This window comes from Pleurodeles waltl, chromosome 6, assembly GCF_031143425.1.
Source record: "Pleurodeles waltl isolate 20211129_DDA chromosome 6, aPleWal1.hap1.20221129, whole genome shotgun sequence".
NCBI classification, from domain to species: Eukaryota; Metazoa; Chordata; class Amphibia; order Caudata; family Salamandridae; genus Pleurodeles; species Pleurodeles waltl.
Genome location: NC_090445.1, coordinates 1,509,190,675 through 1,509,210,516, shown reverse-complemented (window position 1 = coordinate 1,509,210,516; position 19,842 = coordinate 1,509,190,675). Strand labels below are relative to the sequence as shown.

The 19,842-nt window shown below is 41.3% G+C and overlaps 1 protein-coding gene across 2 annotated transcripts in view; it reads right to left on the bottom strand.

Moving 5' to 3' along the window:
- The window catches only part of CFAP74 (cilia and flagella associated protein 74), a 978,701-nt gene that overhangs the window by 946,152 nt on the left and 12,707 nt on the right, over window positions 1–19,842 (bottom strand). For both annotated transcript variants that reach the window (XM_069241006.1, XM_069241005.1), the window contains exons 3-4: window positions 7,212–7,295; window positions 2,229–2,361 (exon numbers count right to left, since the gene is read on the bottom strand). In XM_069241006.1, coding sequence (XP_069097107.1) covers window positions 2,229–2,361; window positions 7,212–7,295 — 217 coding nt within the window. The remainder of the gene's footprint in view (window positions 1–2,228; window positions 2,362–7,211; window positions 7,296–19,842) is intronic.

The window sequence follows — 19,842 nt, the reverse complement described above, 5'->3', positions numbered from 1 at the left end:
GTTTTGGAACAGAGAGACCCCAATCAAGCAGCTTACTTTCCTGTGCTGTGGGTGCAGAGGCCACGCTTTCCAGCCCTAGTTGCAAAGGTCCCTGGTACAGCTGGCGCTTATTGGCACAGAGTGATGTGGGACAGAGATTCCCAAATCGAGCAGCTTCACTTCATTTATGGGGTAGTCAATATTTTTGAAGGTCTTTATTTATGACCTCGATAGTATGACTGACATCCTTCAGAAGAAAATGTAAAAATATATATCTGCAAGATCTACTGTGCATATCAAGTTTCCCTGGTGAAGACACTTCTAAATCTGGTACAATGCCAGCATCACAAACACTTATGTCTTTAGCCACTTTCTTGAAATGCTTAGGTCTAGATTTGGCCTAAAGTCTTCACCTGAAACGTTATATTATACAGTGATTGAATCAAATCCTCTTGCCCTTTTGTGATAGATACGTACAGCTCTTTAGAAGTAGACACACCTCTTCAACCAGAAACTTCACATGAAATGGTGTGTTTGCATTAGAACATATGGTATTCATCACCCAATTTACTTTGATGATGTTTTGCCGCTGCAATAAAAGATTCATGATGATGCCCCCAGTCTGGGTACATCGTAGCTGGAAAAGAAAGTAGTAACTGTTTTGTATTTGTGGTAGGCTTTCCACCTTCTGCTTAGAACTGACCTAATGATCAAACTCTAATCTGATGCTGCTGCCTCTGGCGTTATTCAGACTTTTACTGTTTCCAAACCAATAATGGCAGCTCTTAAAGAGATAAAAATGAAATCACACACCTTATTTTTATCACATAAAGCCTTCTACCCTTTTCTATTGGAGGTGTAGAAGATGAAGAAGAGACATGCTTCCTACCTACTGCGGTAATGTCCACTGAGTCTGCAGGAGTACGTTTATTCTCTGAAAAGGAGTGTCATGGGTTGGAGTTCAAGATGTCTTTTTGCGTCTGGTCTTGGGTGATACTGTTGGTGCTGGTGTCATAAAGTGATCATGTATTCAATGAACTTAGATGCTACTGTGATCTCCATATTGAATCACTACTCAACAGGGAGCACATCACCAGGGAACACTGCAATATCGTGGCACTCGAGAAAGCCTTCAATATCAACAAGGATCTTCTGTGAGGGTGAAGTGACTTTCTGAGTGACCCCCAGCATATTAGAATGAAATGCAGCACAGACCAAGGCAGATCATTTTGCAGAGTTTAGACCTAAACACATACTAGTGGAAGGGCCAAGAAGCCTCCAAAGAAAATCTGGGACATTTTTAGCACACCTAGCTTGGTGAATAAATATCCTCCCCTCTCTACTCAGTGTAGATCACTGAGCCACAGAGTAACTGTCAGGAAAACAAGTAATGCAGAAAGCATGGACCTCTTCCTTTGACCTTTACCCAAATGGCACTTATCAATGAAATTCATCAGACTAGCTGATTGAACTGCAGAGGTAAGAAAATCTTGATGGAAAATTGTTATATGAAACATAAACCTTACTGCCACAAAAAGACGTTTAATGTAAGGGAAATGTCTAATAATGCCAGCAGAAGAAAACAAATTGATTTTTATATACTGTTTAAAAAAAAAGGTATCAAGGGTCAGTGGTCAAGGGTTTAAGGATGCTTGCTCGGTAAAGTAAAACAATTAACTGAAGAACAACTGTCACTGCAGTGCACTATATATCTCTGAGGAAGTTGACTGCCTTTAAAATACTATTACGTTCAGTAAACGTCTTCCCGCAATCTGTTTTCATGTATTTGTTTATTTTAAAAATAGGGAGTTAAAAAATACAGATATAAAAACCCGTATGTTTTCTTTCAATGAGTGTTATTTCTGATTTTGATATACATACCTTTAAAAGGGGGTTGTTTTAGGCATAAAATGTTTAGGACAGAGGCATTTCTCTTCATGGTGTTCTGAAATACAGCATACAGGAAAACATAGTCTAAACTTTACAAACAATAATTATACATCACGTGCGATGGAGAACTGGCTGCCCACTCTGTTCCTGAGGCAGGACTGTGTGTGAACAGTGGCCAAGTTGTCCTTCTACCTCCGCAGCCTAAACATTCCTAACTGGCCATATTTCTCTCAAGATGGAATCGGATCGGTCCTCATTTGTAAGGCTAGAGTTCCACATGTATATTATTAGGCATATTCATTTTGATATTGGTGTGTGGTTTACACGCATTAATGATATACAGCATTTACATTACTCACCAGGAAGAATCCGATTCTGACTCTTCGTCAATTTCAATTTCACAGACTGCTCCAGACTCCTTTTCAGTCTCAAGGACAGACTCAGTCTTGACATCTTCCTCCTCAAACTGTTCATCGGAGCCATTCTTGAAAACTATTGTAGTCAAAAAGTAATTCTTAATCTACAGGTTCTTATAATATGCCTTGAAAAGTCTCCTAAAACCAGCCCAAATGGTCTCCAACACAACCAAGAAAGTTTGTAAGGTGCGAAGAAGTAGTAGCATTCTTGCAAACTATATGGTCAAATTTGGAAATTGGCTTTCCTTTCATTTGCCCAACTGTGTTTACATTCACTTTTCCAGAAAATACTGTCATATGTATTGCTTATTCAGCCCTTTAATTCTACTTGGTACATAGCACCTAGTACAGAAATCAATTCAGTCCTCACAATAAAGCTGCCCCTGGGAAGAACAGAGAAACACAAAATAACACACTCTAACAAATGTGGATGCGTTTGCAGAGGCTGACACAGAAACTACAATTTAATTACGTGTCCTACCACTTACTACTATTTAATCAATTGTTTCTCACCATGTACTAAAGGCTGCTGGGAAAAGTCAGCCCCATGAAAACATTAGGTGGTGTAACTACCTGTTACCCATCAAAAGCTCTTGGTGAATGGAAGGAGCTTGTATTTTGCTATTCTACGTTTTTAGAGCATGGTTGATAATTGTTCACATATGGTGCATGAGGTCACTTGCTTCCTCCTAACTACTGCATTACTTTTGCTGTCTAAAATATATAAAAACATTGCAATAGATATCCAAACCTAGATCATTCTGGCGAGACTGTTCCACGTGTTAGAAAAATAAAACAATGCTACAGAATGAATGTTCTACATACATTGAAAAGTGTGAAGTTAGGACTATTTCAATGTTTGGATCAGTGTATCCCTATTCGCAAAGCGCTGGGGGGTTCCGCATTCCAAACAATGAGCAACTCTCCTTTTTACACCCAGGACCTATGTGAGGGCTTTGTAAACAGCACTCTTGATGCTTGCCCAGTCCACCATGAATATGTGTGTCTCAAAAGCAGCTTTCTTTATGAATGGAGGGAGGGAACCTATTTACCTGAAAAAATATCATTTTTTTGCTGAGGGTGCGATATATCTTATTTGTCTGCTGTGAGACCGGGCCCACGGTGCTAGTTAAATAAATGACATATTAATAATGCATATACCGGGCAATAATATAAATATGTAGCTGATGTAATATCAAACTGTAAAAATCGTCAGCTGAGCCCCAGTTATGTTTTTATTTCTGATGCCAATCATACAATTGTCTATAACGTTTACTTGATTGCCTTTATTTTTTCTAATTAAATTAGCAGCAAGCGATTTATTACGTTTGTTTCCTAGTAGCTTTTTATCTCTATAAATGTGACTTTTATGCTGGTTAATGCACAGAGGTAGGCAGGAAAAATATTCTCTTCTGCTGTAGCTAATAGAGTTGAGACATCAGTTATTAGCACGGGTACTTGCCAGTTTCATATTTCATTAGATTGCAGACAACAGAAATACACTATTTAAAGGCAACTAATTACCAATCAGTTTATCAGGCCTACCTATTTATAAGTTTCAGCCTCTCCTTTTACGTACTCCATTCTTTCTCCGCCTCTCACAGAGGACTTTTTGAATTAATTCACTCTTCTGTTTCCAACACTTTTACTTGGGATTGTCGCATGAATGAGCAGCCTTTGTATGAAACATATTTTCTAATGGTACTCACTGAGATCAGTCATAGATAACTCTAGGGCTACTTATTTGATGCGTTTACCACTCCTGCATCCTCAGGTACCTGCTTTTATATTTTAGATTCTTGAGCTTCTCCACGTAGACCTGTGATAAATCACCTATTGGCTATCACAGGGGTCTCCGACCTCTTCTATACTGAGGACCACTTTGTCTCACGGAAATCCTCCCAAGCTAATAGCAAATTTCACCACTGTGATATAGTGACCACATCTGTTCACATTTCACTGGTGAACACCCTAAGGAGGATTATCAGTAGTGAAGACCCAATCATTTCATGCAACCAACAGTTTTAAAAATACAACTTTTTATCTTTGTCAGTGTTTGAAAATACGCATATTTTTCTATCAAGGTTGCCCACAATATGTCAGTCATGGCCATTATTATGTGGAGAGTAGTCATCATTATGTCAGGAATGGCTACAGTTAGCCCAGCCATAGCAAGAATGACAATTATGCCAGTACAACTAATATTCAATGATTGCCTACAATTGTGCTGAGATGAATTCCTTATGATAGGGCAAGCTATACTTTTGTGGGTCCTTAGTTACCAGGAGCCAATACTGTTTGTTGCAGGGTTGTAACAATAGCAGACACAAACACACACACAAGAATATGCACACATGCACACATACACACTGATGCATGCATTTGAGACTCTTAATTGCCTCCTCTGTGATTCAGACCCTGTTCCACTCAGCTCCTGTGTTGCTCTAGCACCCAACTCACACTTTTTCGCTCTGGCTCTTGCATCCCCACACTTCAGTGAGTCCACAGTGTCTCCTGCTCTCGCTTCTGCTGGTGCTCTTCTTTGCATGCCCATTGCACACACACATACTGAGCACGATAGAGAAGGGTCTTCAACATCACCTCCTTATAACATTTTTTAGATTGAGAGGGGACACAGATGTTAAGGGGGCAGACCCCACAGGCAGACAAGAGTGTTTTAATGTTATCATGAGTCCATGCCATTAGATCTGCTGGCGGCCATGCTAAGGGTTTTAGATGAGCAGTGCTGACTTCTTTAATTAGCACACATCTTCAGAGTGAGGTACTGGTTTTGGCATCACCTCTGAGAGCTACTTGCAGGGTGGGCATGAGTCACCAATAGCTTCTGAGCTATTTGTCAGCTGCCCCTCGACCTGTTCGCTATGTCTCCATAATAACGTCCTGTCAATGATATATTTGTGGGCATCCTTGGCAAAATGTTGGCCATACCTGCATAACAGACACAAGAGACACACGTGTAGGACCGCCTGAAGACATACTTAGTGGTTGATTTGTGACATATTGTGGGTATTCTTGAGGATATGTTGATTGTCCTTGCACAATTGTAGCCTATCCATGACATACTGCCGACATTCCTGAAAGCCGGTTGGAATCCCTTTGCAACATTGGCCCGTCAGTTGTACATACAAGGGCATTCTTGGCGAAATTCGGACTATCTCAACATGACAGTGGTCCATCAGTGACATAATTATGGGTATTCATGGCAACATACTTGCTATCCCTGCATGAACGTTGTTCACCTGCTACACAGTGTGGGTATTCTTGGTGACAATCTGGCTCTCCCTACGTAACAGCGGTCTACTTGTAATGTATTTGTTAGCAATATACCGATTAGCCTTTACATTATTGTGGCACACCCCTGACGTATTGCTGGGATTCCTGGCAATATTTTCAAAATCAGAGTTATAGAAGTGGCTTGCCCTTGCCATACTGTGGCCATTCTTGATAATGTTCTGGCTGTTCCTGCTTACCAACAGCACACAGTCTTGATACAATTCTGGCAACGTCTGACATAACAAGAGGTGAGAATCTTTGCCATATGATGAACACACAGGCCAGTGCTGATGAGCATTCATAGATCTTTTCATGTGTGACAGACAGGACCGGAATGGCCATAGCAGGCATCGGACGTTCTCCCGGTGGACTGGAAGGATGGGGTCCGGTTTTGAAGCAGTGTGGGTCGGTTTTGTTAATAGGGGCCGGTTTTGCAGCAGTGCTCCTAACTCAGCCCGCAGTAACAGAAGCAGCAGTGCTTTGTACACTTCCCCTCGTACCACACCCTACCCCCAAACCCGGGAGCTGGGCTGACAACATTGCCAGGGCTGCTTTGGATTCCCAGTCCGGCCCTGGTGACAAAAGCACATACCAGTGCTGAGTAAAAGTGCCAAAAATGATATTCGGAGACCAGAAATAAATATATTTCGAATTTAAACTTCATAGTTTAGGAACAAAACATTGTCCTTCATATAAATTACAAGTGTCTTTTGGGAGAATTAACAAATAAAACAACAACAAAAAATAGTATTTTATGGTGAAACCTTAATGTTTCAGAAAACAGTACTCTTCTGTTTTAAACACAATTTCAATGGTTCTTCCTGACCCTCAGAACCTCAGCCATAACATGTGACTACGAATGTATTTGGTGGGGGGGCTGGATCGGAAAATGAAGGGAGGAAAGATGATATACACAATCTAATAAACAAAGATCATGTGACCTTGCATAACCAGAGTCACATAACTGCCTGAAACACCTAAGGCTCGTTATCAAACCTTGAGGAAAATTCCCGTTGAAAAATAAACTGTTTCTCACACTATTTTTAAAGTTTTCGTGGGGATCGTTGAATCAGAAAACCTGTGGTGAATGTAATGCTTGTGTGACACATCACAAATGTAATGAAATGTTCCATTGCGTCTGTTGAGCAACTATGGATTTTTACCCAATTTATGTGTAAAGTACACCATTTGATCAAGCTTTTGTTTACAATTTCTCAGGGGAAAATTCCCCCAACCTCCTAAAGAAGCTTGCCCTTGCTCACTCATTTCGGTTCAGTTCAAGGGAACCATTTACACTTGAAATGTTCATCTGTCAACCCTGATGATATTGGCATAATATGGCTGCCAGATGCTGGATGTGTCCGGTGTCTATTTCCTTATATATGCATTCAGATTCCAATGTCAGGGGTGATAGATGCGAAATCCCCACTCCTTCAAAGATAAATGTATTTGTACTGATGTGTTTGATGAGTATCCCAATAAAAACTGTCATGGGGGTGTTCAAGTTCCTGGCTATGCAATATCATTTATGTTGCTCTCATTTAGTTTATTCCCAGTAAGCAAAGTAGAGTTGGGGTTTGCACTGCAAAAATCAAGAACCCATATATTTGAACAAAGTGATGTCATACATACCTTGCTGTGAGAGTAAGAATGTGTCAGCAGACTCCAGATTAGGATCTCCCGTGAACTCAACATCAGAATCCACTGCAACACTCTCTGAAAAAGAAGAAGACGAAAGTGCTAATCAGCTAGGCTTTGAGACATTGATATCCTATAGATGAAGCCTATAAATTCTCTCTGCCGAAGAGCCACCTTACAACAAAAGAATATGCTTCGATATTATGAGATACTTTCCTATGATCAAATATACAACACACATTAGATGAAAAGCTCAGTAAAATGCTAAAAAGTAAGATGATGCTCTATGTACGATAGGTTTCTTTAACCAATCATGAGCTAGGTGTCTATGGCCTTTTGCCAGATTGAATGGTCTGATTTCAGGTGAATGAGAATCATGAATTTTTATGGAGTTGAATGCTGTGACACTGTTTATGAAACAGATAAATAATTTACTGACATGCTATGTAGTAAATGTTTTACGACTGATACTTTGTTACATGGGCAATTCTAAAAAAAACAATATCAATAAAAACATAATTAACTTTGATGGGGAACATTGCCCTACCCTTCCACTGTCTCCTAAGAATTGTGATACATCAATGTCTCCTCAAACCAGTATTTCATCTATGTTGTATGATGGAAGTTAGAAAATTGAAGAAGGCCATGAAGAGCAATGGATTGTTGAATGAAGGACCCAGTACCTGAAGTACTTCCTGAAATGATATGAGTTATTCTGTTTATCACAAAACTGACGCTTTTGGTTAAACTAAAGTATCAGGAAGTGGGTAGGGGAAGCATAAAAGTCTGCTAATAAGTACATTTTATAATTAAAGAAATTACCCCTCGTATAATAATAAATAATCCAGAACCATTGAAAATATGCACCCATCATTGTATTCGTCTCATTTGGTAAAAGCTTACAATATTTGTTACATTGTGCCTGCTGTTCATATGTTTAAATTGTCAATCAATTATGGAGCTTGGCTAGCCCATGTCAGCAAAAAGTATGCTCCTGAGCAAATAACTTGATAACCTTGTGCCTCGTTTTCTTTATCACAACATTGATATTGCATAGAAGTACATAAACAGATTCCAAAGAACTATCTAAAAACTTTATATACATATTGCATCTCCCATCCTGTATTAATCAGATAGAGAAGATATTGCACAGTCTTTCAAAAACAAAAATAATTCTTTTACACGAAAGCATCAATCAAACAATGAGTTTTAACAATTAGAAACTATTTAAAAGAAGACTGTTGACCAACGTTTGTAAACTAAAAAAAGGAGCATTCATACAATAAATGTGTCTAAAAACAGAACACTCAGGAACAGACTAGTCTGCTGTCTCACACCCTAGATCTCTGATCAACCTAACAAGCTATGAATAATAATTCACAGATGGTTAAAGACAAAGAACCCATAACCTTCAACTGATCAACGAGTGACTATGCAAAATAATTTACAAGACATTGCCAGCTAGCCACATCATAGTCTTAACACTACTACTGTCCAAAACTTACAAAAATGATGCATAAAATAGCAAAGGTTACTCAACCACAAATGCCATATCAACAAATGATTTTACACAGCTGTCAACCTTGAGAGCCCTTGAAAACTATGACTCTCACCAGAGTGAGTAATTAATTGTCTCAGCATATGCAGATTTGCCCAGGTAAGACACGTCAAACTGTCCATATTTATTTTTAAGTATACTTGCCATTTGTACATTTACATTTTCCTGGCTGCCTGGGAAGTCAAAGTGCCGGTACGCAACTTCACAGTTGGTCATACATTTCAAGGTAGGACAAAATGAGATTATTATTGATTCAAGATAAGCCCAATTTCCTAGAGATGAGGAAGCTTTCGACTATTTATCAAAGTAAGAGTAGCACACATCTGCCTTACAGAACTAAAGAATGAAGACAAAAAATTGATACTTTGGTAACTGAAAGGTCCTACAATGAAGAGAAGTTAACCACCACAAAGACCTTTTAAGAAGTATAAAAAAAATGTAGTGCAATTTCTGCAAAAAGAGGACAAAGAAAGAAAAATAGAATATTGTGATATAAGGTGAATCCTAGGCTGACCCCCACCGGTGCAATAGCAAAGCCCCACTTATGAATATTTGATATGATCTCCCGAAGCATACACACAAACGCTGAAGAGAAAATAGGAGGTAAGAAAGAGAGGGAGGGAGGGTAAGTGAGGCAGAGAAAGGGAGAGCGAGGGAAGGAAAATTTTGGAAAAAATAAAATATGGCTTTTACTGTCAACTTAGGAAACAAAGAATATAACTGCCAGCTCAAATTCCGAAGTGACAAGTGCTGATGGTTACGTTAAAAATTCTCTCTCTAAACGTGGATGGGCTCAATAATCCTAAAATGAAAGGGGCAATAATAGCACTGCTACACACATTCTAACCCATATTTATTCCACCCATAATAATTAAAAGACATCTAGAACATAAACGTAAATGGACTGGCTACAAACACAGGTATTATTGCTTCAGCAGCTCACAGAGGGATCTTATACAGGGAGTGCAGAATTATTAGGCAAATGAGTATTTTGACCACATCATCCTCTTTATGCATGTTGTCTTACTCCAAGCTGTATAGGCTCGAAAGCCTACTATCAATTAAGCATATTAGGTGATGTGCATCTCTGTAATGAGAAGGGGTGTGGTCTAGTGACATCAACACCCTATATCAGGTGTGCATAATTATTAGGCAACTTCCTTTCCTTTGGCAAAATGGGTCAAAAGAAGGACTTGACAGGCTCAGAAAAGTCAAAAATAGTGAGATATCTTGCAGAGGGATGCAGCAATCTTAAAATTGCAAAGCTTCTGAAGCGTGATCATCGAACAATCAAGCGTTTCATTCAAAATAGTCAACAGGGTCGCAAGAAGCGTGTGGAAAAACCAAGGCGCAAAATTACTGCCCATGAACTGAGAAAAGTCAAGCGTGCAGCTGCCACGATGCCACTTGCCACCAGTTTGGCCATATTTCAGAGCTGCAACATCACTGGAGTGCCCAAAAGCACAAGGTGTGCAATACTCAGAGACATGGCCAAGGTAAGAAAGGCTGAAAGACGACCACCACTGAACAAGACACACAAGCTGAAACGTCAAGACTGGGCCAAGAAATATCTCAAGACTGATTTTTCTAAGGTTTTATGGACTGATGAAATGAGAGTGAGTCTTGATGGGCCAGATGGATGGGCCCGTGGCTGGATTGGTAAAGGGCAGAGAGCTCCAGTCCGACTCAGACGCCAGCAAGGTGGAGGTGGAGTACTGGTTTGGGCTGGTATCATCAAAGATTAGCTTGTGGGGCCTTTTCGGGTTGAGGATGGAGTCAAGCTCAACTCCCAGTCCTACTGCCAGTTCCTGGAAGACACCTTCTTCAAGCAGTGGTACAGGAAGAAGTCTGCATCCTTCAAGAAAAACATGATTTTCATGCAGGACAATGCTCCATCACACGCGTCCAAGTACTCCACAGCGTGGCTGGCAAGAAAGGGTATAAAAGAAGGAAATCTAATGACATGGCCTCCTTGTTCACCTGATCTGAACCCCATTGAGAACCTGTGGTCCATCATCAAATGTGAGATTTACAAGGAGGGAAAACAGTACACCTCTCTGAACAGTGTCTGGGAGGCTGTGGTTGCTGCTGCACGCAATGTTGATGGTGAACAGATCAAAACACTGACAGAATCCATGGATGGCAGGCTTTTGAGTGTCCTTGCAAAGAAAGGTGGCTATATTGGTCACTGATTTGTTTTTGTTTTGTTTTTGAATGTCAGAAATGTATATTTGTGAATGTTGAGATGTTATATTGGTTTCACTGGTAATAATAAATAATTGAAATGGGTATATATTTGTTTTTTGTTAAGTTGCCTAATAATTATGCACAGTAATAGTCACCTGCACACACAGATATCCCCCTAACATAGCTAAAACTAAAAACAAACTAAAAACTACTTCCAAAAATATTCAGCTTTGATATTAATGAGTTTTTTGGGTTCATTGAGAACATGGTTGTTGTTCAATAATTAAATTAATCCTCAAAAATACAACTTGCCTAATAATTCTGCACTCCCTGTATTTGTTAGCCGAGAACTTTTTAGGCAAACTGTACAAAATGGTACTGGGTGATCTATCGTTTTAGGGATAAAACTCCCTCACAAGTCATTTTGTCATGTTATGGGACCGTACAGCATGATTGTGTGTCTCTGAATTAACTTTGGCACATGATAGTCTCCTTTTCCTCGCCCTATGTAATTGGTGACTGATTGAACAGCCCAGCAGAAATCCAAAACTTCAAAAGCAATGAACACTATGACAAAAGAACTAAGGCTTGTTAGTCCATGACGAGCGGAAAATGGGTAACACTAAATGATATTTCTAAACAGTGCCCGTTGGCCTCCAGAACAGATTACGTCCTGTCATCATCCTCACTAAAAACAATAGAAGTAAGCCACATCTCAAATTGTCTCTCAGATCACTCAGAGCTCATACAAACTATAGCTCTTACAAAGGCAACTAGCAGCTCAAACAGATGTTTTATGGCTAAAACTCTTTTCACATATAACGAAACTAAGTTTTTTAAGCTACCCTAATAGGTGAACTCCTCACCACACTGACAATTCAGAAACAGAATAGATTTAAAAACCAGGGGTCATATGTATGAACACATTTTCCCATAGACAAAGAATGGGTAAAACCTTTTGGTGCATCTGGCCCCAGGCTGTCTATGCTAGATTAAATGAGACAGAACAAATGTTAAAATTACAACATACAAGACAATTGTATCAATGGGAAAATGCTAACTTTATGGTTATGCATTAAAAATAGAAATGGTTGGTTTGGCAACGGCAGGGCAAAACTTATAAGTGCAACTGGAAGTAGCAGGCAAAATACTGGCTTGGCGAACAAAAACAGCTGCTATTAGAAATGCTACTATAAAGATTCAAGAACCTAAACAAGGTGCACTCACTGAAGATTTGAAAGACATAGAACAGATTTTTCTAGCCTTCTTAAAAAAATACATACGAGTCCTGCACTGCCCCTCAACAGCAAAAAGTCAAAAATTGCTTTATAAACACATATCCCAACACTTACTAGTGAGGATTACCAACTAGTAATAGTTTCCATTACACTGGAGGAAGTGAAGTCCACCATAAATAATTTACAAAATGGCAAAGCACCAATATAAGGTGGGTATCTAGAAGACTTTAACTTTTTATTAAAGAAATTCAGAACCCGCTCACTTAGTTATTCGACTATATTTTGGAAGGAGGGAAGATTCCCAACTCGTTCATTAAAGGCATACTTATTTGCTTTCTGGAAAAACACAAGGACCCTATAGATCCCAACACGTACCATACCATTATAATTTTGAACATTGACTACTACATATTTACCAAAATCTTCACACAAGAGTAATTGCCTATACACCAGAGGCATTTATATACCAACACCCATTTCATAACAGGAGCAACTGATGCCCTTTCTCCAACACAGATTCTTGCAGCCATTGTTTTAACAGCGAAAAAAACTTTAATCTGGTTAGCTGGCAATTCTTGCTTGAAGTATTAAAGAGCATGGGGTTCCCCTCCCTGATGACCAGTCTAACTGAGCCACTCTACAAAGACTCTATGGGAAGCTTAGTGATCAATAATAAATTGGAAAGTAATTTAACCATCACTCCAAGGACATACCAGGCCTGTGTGATGTTGCCTATTCTTTTTGCATTGTTCAATTATTGTTTTTTTTCTAAGTGTAATGGTCAGGAACTCAATCTTGCATCAATCTAGCCTTCCATTCCTGGAATCAAACTATATGGTGATGACATGTTTCTGGTGCTATAAGCCCCACTGAATAAAATACAACTAGCATGCGGTATGCATTGGGTATAAAAGCAGAATTCATGGTGTTCTTGTTTCATCAAAGGACCACAAACACATATTTTTCCAATACACCATAATCAAAACAGTCGCTCATCAGTCTCACATAATACCTCTAGCAATGAAAGTATCCACCAATGCAGTGCCTGTCTATGAACAATAGCCAGGCTTCAAAATATAAGCTGAGGTGGCAAGAAAGCTTCTCTACATGTTTGAAAGAGTGATTCTCTCTGCTGAGGCCTGGAATGTGAAGGTGGAAGGAGAATGCGAGTGACACGTTAAAATGCGAGTAGGCTTCCAATACGTAGGCTGGAGAGGAAACGAAGAGCACAGCCTTGACTGGGTGTGCTGTATTTCCCATAAAATGACATTTTTGTACATGAATGCTTCATTGCCGTTTCATCTAGAAGACCAACTTTCACAATAGCACTGGCGATGAGGGCTTACTGGTGTGCCAATTCAGATACAGGATGTTACTGCAATCTACAACAGTATCATAGCTTTTAGCTGCTCCAAGAAGTTGGCAAGATCTCTGCCAGCTATTTGGGGTTGTGTGGGTGTACCAGCTAGCTCACTGGCCATACGCTCCGATCAACTATTCCTCTGTTCCTTTCAGTGCGGCAGGGGAGCAGGTGTTCACGATTAGAAGTTGCCACATGGGATCTGGAGAGCCCTTACTATATGGAAAGATTCGTTTTTTGAACTTTGAGATTTTTGTTCAGAGGGCCACTGTTATTTAGGGGGTGTTACCTGGGGTGTGGATAGTGGTAAAACTAAGAGGTTTGCATCGTGCAATGTTCCAGGAAAGTCCAAGGGCATGATGGGAAGAATGCGAGGAGCGCATCTGCACATACAGGCAGAGAACGCTGATTATGTGGGCTGTCCTAATGCTGGACGGAGTGTTGAAGAGTGGAATCCATTCAGGGCCACTGCAATTATGAGGTTTTGCAATTGAGGGTTTTCTGCACAATTATGGATTTTACGCATCTGGCACATATCCGAAAATCTGCTGCGGAATCTGAAAATTTCAGCAAAAATAATTATATATATATATATATATATATATATGCACATATATATATATATATATACATACACACACACACACACACACACACACACACACACATACACCTTAAACAGATCAAAAGTTGCTAAATATGCGGCAGGCCCTCTGCAAAGGTTGATTGGTCACCCTTGTATTGCTTATTTCTGTCTCTGGGTGTCAAAGTGGTACTTAATAGGGTGAAACCTTTACCCAGAAAGTGTTAATGTGTAAAATCGCTATAAGATTTTCTGCCTAGTGACGTTGTGGTCTGCTTGATTTATTGGTAAAAGGTGCATGACTAAAAAATTTACACAATCTCCGTGAAAGTGCACATATGTTTGTCTACTTTGTATTGTGGCCAATTGGTGGGTTGTGTGAAATCTAATATTTTAACAGTCCACTTCTTATAGTAAGAGCGTATTCTCTGCCCAGCCTTCTATTTGTTTGCCTGTCTGGTTCTTGCAATTCTGTCACATTTCTATTTTTTTATTGAATGAGGCGTGTGGTACCACAATTACTCTTTTCATAGCTTGCACCCTGCAGGGATGCGAGGTTAGGTAAGTAATGATGCTCAATGTTTACGTTCCTTTGCTTTTTGGTGTACTGCATCATACATGGTTATTATTCTGAGTAAGTTGTTTGTGTTCTTGTGCCTTTTTCCTATGTAGGTGAACTGTCTGCAGGAGCTGAGGTGCACAAGTGTGGATTTACTTTACCTGGTTTGCATCCTTCACAGATATTTGCAAGGCACGGAAGCTCATTTGGGAGCCAATAGTGGTTGTTGCATGAATGACGCAGGTAGGTACAAATTACGTTGCTTATGATTCAGACTCATTTCGTTGTTTACTCTGCATAATTATGGAGAGTTTGTTCAGTACAACTTGAAGAAAGTCAATGATTAGGGTATGTTGTATCTTCATGTCCTGTACATAGGAGTAACACTTTCACCCCACAAGAAGGACATGTATGACGTTAAGCAGTGCTTTAAATGGGCCGACACTGTCCGGTACTGAGTACCGGCACTTTTTTATTTTGAGAGGGAGAGTGCCGGCACATCTCAAGAAAAAAGTAATACTTTTAATTGGAGAGTACCGGCACTTCTGGGATACAAGCAGGTACTCTGGCACAGAGTGCCTGCACTTTAATTTTTCCATTTCAAGCACTGACGTTAAGTGTATGCTGGTGTGTTTGGTTCGTCTCTCGTGCTGCATGTCTGATAAGGTGGTTCTTCACTGATGCTTAGAATGTGGCGATGTATGGAACCCAGCGTGGGGTAGAATGTTGGACTAGTACAAGGTTACTACTACATTTCATCTAAGTGGAGACACTGATACAACTCATTCAGTATACACCAACACAAGCTACAAAAACGGACCCTCTCCATGTCTTGTCACCGAAAAAGGGGATTAGAGTTGCATAAACTTTTTATTAAAAAAAGAAGAAAAAAAAGCTCTCTTTCCCACACCCACCGCCCTGCCCCCTCTCACCCAGGAGATCTCTCAGGCATCACATTCACACACTGGATTCAGTGTTGCAATGAATCCCCGGGACTGTGAATTGATGCTCCCCTGGGCACCGGATAGTGCTAGGCCATGCTAATGCAGACTTGGCTTTAAATAACCACAAGTAACATAAGTCGCCATGAGACAATACAAATGTTATTGCCTTCATCATTGGTTGCACTGAAAGCTCTCCTTGCTACTGTCTGCTCTCTTGAATTTCTTACTTGGTTTCTCACCTTTCTGTCGATCTACAGTGCCTCAAACTAAACTCAGGCAGTTGGAATGCAGCGTGTTCTTGGTATATTAAAAAAATATATATAATAAAAGAAATACCTGGGTAGCTGGGATGCTCAGCTGGATCAATCAACTCATTGCTGGCTGGAGCCTGCTTTGTAGAGCCAGAAGCATGAGTTGTCCGGGCCCAGAAAAAGCGCCTTTGTCAGCAGCATTTGCGTTCCATTGTTTGCATCATATTGTGTTTTGACGTGGGTCCCTTGCTCACTGTGCCACTGGAATCAAGCTAGCCTGGCTGAAGAAGGGTGATACCCTGAAACCGGTCCCAGGATGCTTGTTTCCGGTCCAGGGAGGACCTGGCCTGGCATTTCGGGCTGGACTGTTCCCATGAGGAACAGGGTCAAGACTGATTTGCATATGGCCGGGTCCGAACTGGGGTGGCATGGTGAGCAAAAGAACAATGGATTAAACCCAGATCTGTGACTGGGGGTGAGTGTTTGCATTGTCAGCACTCCGTCCATCATCTTTTTGTGTTACTAATGTTGCCCTAAGTGGGAAGGGTATGCCCAGACGTGGGTCCCTTGCTCACTGTGCCACTGGAATCAAGCTAGCCTGGCTGAAGAAGGGTGATACCCTGAAACCGGTCCCAGGATGCTTGTTTCCGGTCCAGGGAGGACCTGGCCTGGCAGTTCGGGCTGGACTGTTCCCATGAGGAACAGGGTCAAGACTGATTTGCATATGGCCCGGTCCGAACTGGGGTGGCATGGTGAGCAAAAGAACGATGGATTAAACCCAGATCTGTGACTGGGGGTGAGTGTGTGCATTGTCAGCACTCCGTCCATCATCTTTTTGTGTTACTAATGTTGCCCTAAGTGGGAAGGGTATGCCCAGACGTGGGTCCCTTGCTCACTGTGGCACTGGAATCAAGCTAGTCTGGCTGAAGAAGGGTGATACCCTGAAACCGGTCCCAGGATGCTTGTTTCCGGTCCAGGGAGGACCTGGCCTGGCAGTTCGGGCTGGACTGTTCCCATGAAGAACAGGGTCAAGACTGATTTGCATATGGCCGGGTCCGAACTGGGGTGGCATGGTGAGCAAAAGAACGATGGATTAAACCCAGATCTGTGACTGGTGGTGAGTGTTTGCATTGTCAGCACTCCGTCCATCATCTTTTTGTGTTACTAATGTTTTTAGAGGATGAACCAGGGCCGGCTTTAGGAATGGTGGTGCTCAGTGCGGCAGTTTATTGTGGCGCCCCTCACCCCATGACCTCTTCCTCGGTTTCACTCACTGCCACCCAGCAAATGTGTCCCTCATCTCTCCTTTGCTCCCCTTTCACATACTTTCATGTGTTTTAAAGCTCTTGTAAAGGCTGGCTTTACTAATCCAATTAGTTAGCCATATTTAAGAGACCCTAGCGCCATTCTAATGGCACATTAGCATCATTTTTGTACGCTAATGTGGCGTTAGAAGCCCAAAAACGCTGTGCCATATTTACAAAGTGGTGCAATGCATGTATTGCACCACTTTGTATCCCTTTGCGCTACATTATGCCTGCGCCAGGCATATTGTATGCAAAGGTGGCATTCCCCCGTTGGGGGGGCCAAAATAAATGGCGCAAAGAAATCTGACAGATTTCTTTGCGTCATTTTTTCTGGCAGTTTTAACCCCTGCTTAGAGCAGGAGTTAAAAGGAGGTGTCTGTTGGTTACAGTGGGCCCCTGGGTGCTTTGCAGGATTAGCATTAAAAAAAAGTTATGCTAATCCTGCAAAGTGCCTGACTAGCATACAAAAATTCTGATGCTACTCCACTACCTACTGCAGTGGTGCGCCGTATTTTAAATATGACGCACACATGGTGGCATTAGGGGGGCGCTAAGGGGTGCAAGAAAAGTGGCGGAGCACTGTGTGCAGCGCCCTTTTTTTAAATATGCCCCATAGGTTGGTGCTTAATTTGTAAATAAAAAGGTGCCGGTGCCCAAAGCCCTCCTCTTAAACACGTGGCTGCTGGAATGAAATGTGAGAACACGTAATTCAGAGGCAGCGTAATCCTGAAGCATCACGGGCCTCTTCAATCCATTTACAGGCACTCCCTGCCCCTTCGGATCACTCTTGAGGATTTCTGCTTTTCAGTTTTTCTCTTCCTCCGTCTTTCCCCTATGTGTCTATTTCTCGCAGTAAATGCTTGAGGCAGAAAAATAAGCACCGGTCCTCAAAAGTAAGTGCCAGTGCTCCACACCGGAATCAACAAGCACAAATTAAGCACTGCCATAGGGGCATATTTAAGAGCCCTTTGTGCCATTTTTATGGCACATTATTGTAAAATGTTTACACTAATGTGGCGTTAGGCCAAAAATCGCTGCGCCATATTTACAAAGAGGAGCAATGCATGATTGCGCCACTTTGTAACCCTTTGCACTACATTATGCCTCGCCCGGCATAATGTATGCAAAGGGGGCATCTTCCTGTTAGGGGGGCCAAAAAAATTACGCAAAGAAATCTGTCGGATTTCTTTGCGTCATTTTTTTCCGACACTTTTAACGACTGCTCAGAGCACGCATTAAAAGGAGGCTTTCATTGGTTACAATGGGCCACTGGGTGCTTTGCAAGATTAGTGTCAACATTGTTGATGCTAATCCTGCAAAGTGCTGGACTAGCGTAAAAAATTCTGCCATTGGTCCCCTAACTACCGCCATGGTGCGCCGTATTTTAAATATGACGCACCCATGGTGGCGTTTGGTGGCGCTAAGGGGTACAAGAAAAGTGACACTGCACTGTGTGCACTGCAACTTTTCTTAAATATGCCTCATAGTTCTGTTTTTTGCAGCAGGCATATTAACCCTCTATGTTACTTTATGTTGAGTCAAAGCTGCCACTAGAGAAAACTCCCATCTCTCTCTCTAGCAGGAACATTAATCACAAGAGGTATCTTGACATTATTTCTTGACGGCTAAAAGCACAAGGAACTTTTCAGCAGGTGCTTTTAAATCACAAGTTTTTGAAGTTATTGCTAAACACAGCGCCCCCCTGAAGTTAGCATCCGGTGCGGTCGCACCGCCTAAAAGACGGCCCTGGATAGAACAGCCGCTGAGCTGGAGTAGAACTCGCAGACGAGGTGTGATGGAAACTGGAGTGAGTGTTTACTGTGCACTGCGGATGTAGCTCCCAGGATGGCGCCTTTCAGAAAATATAAATGGAGATTCTTGCTTGACTCACACTTGAATCTTTCAGAAAAAGGGCAAAGATTGCCAAATTAAACTTTTACCAATTCCATACAATACTGGTCTGCTGGTCAAAACAGTGGGAGAAGTTTTCTTCTCGCCCAGAAGTGCCATTTCCACTTAAAAATAAGAGTGAAATGTTGGTGGGAAAAGTTGAGGATGGAACAGAATGCTTAAATCATTTACCCAACACACAACAGGATCATGTGGGATATAAAATGATGTTTTATACTTGTATGGCTAGGGGAGCTTAAGAAGAGGTGGGCCTACTCAGCCTGTCTTTAGCAAGGCAGTGACCCAAAAACCGTTCCATGTCTCACCCAGGCATGTGTTGGGTGCGAGACTGGCAGTGGTTGAAAGGCATGGCATGAGCAGTTCTCGACTACCTGAAGATGGTCTGCCTTTTGGATAATAGGAGGTATATGGAAACAATATACCTAGCAAGTGGGGAGTTGCTGACCATGCCCCTGTTGATAACTTCCATACAGATGTGAAAGTTGGACCCACGGGAGCTTAAAGATACAGAGATAATGAAAAGCCTAGGGAAAAGTACAGAGTAATACTTTTAAGAAAACAGAGGATCAGTACAGTATGAGAAGCAGTTGTCGGGGACCTAAAAGACTGGACTGGGAGGAAAGGCTATCTCCAAATGTCAGTGAAATGTAGAAGCAGGGAAGAAAAAACTTCGTTAAGATGTACTAGCACATTACTGTAGCACACAATATGGACTTTACAAAGGTGG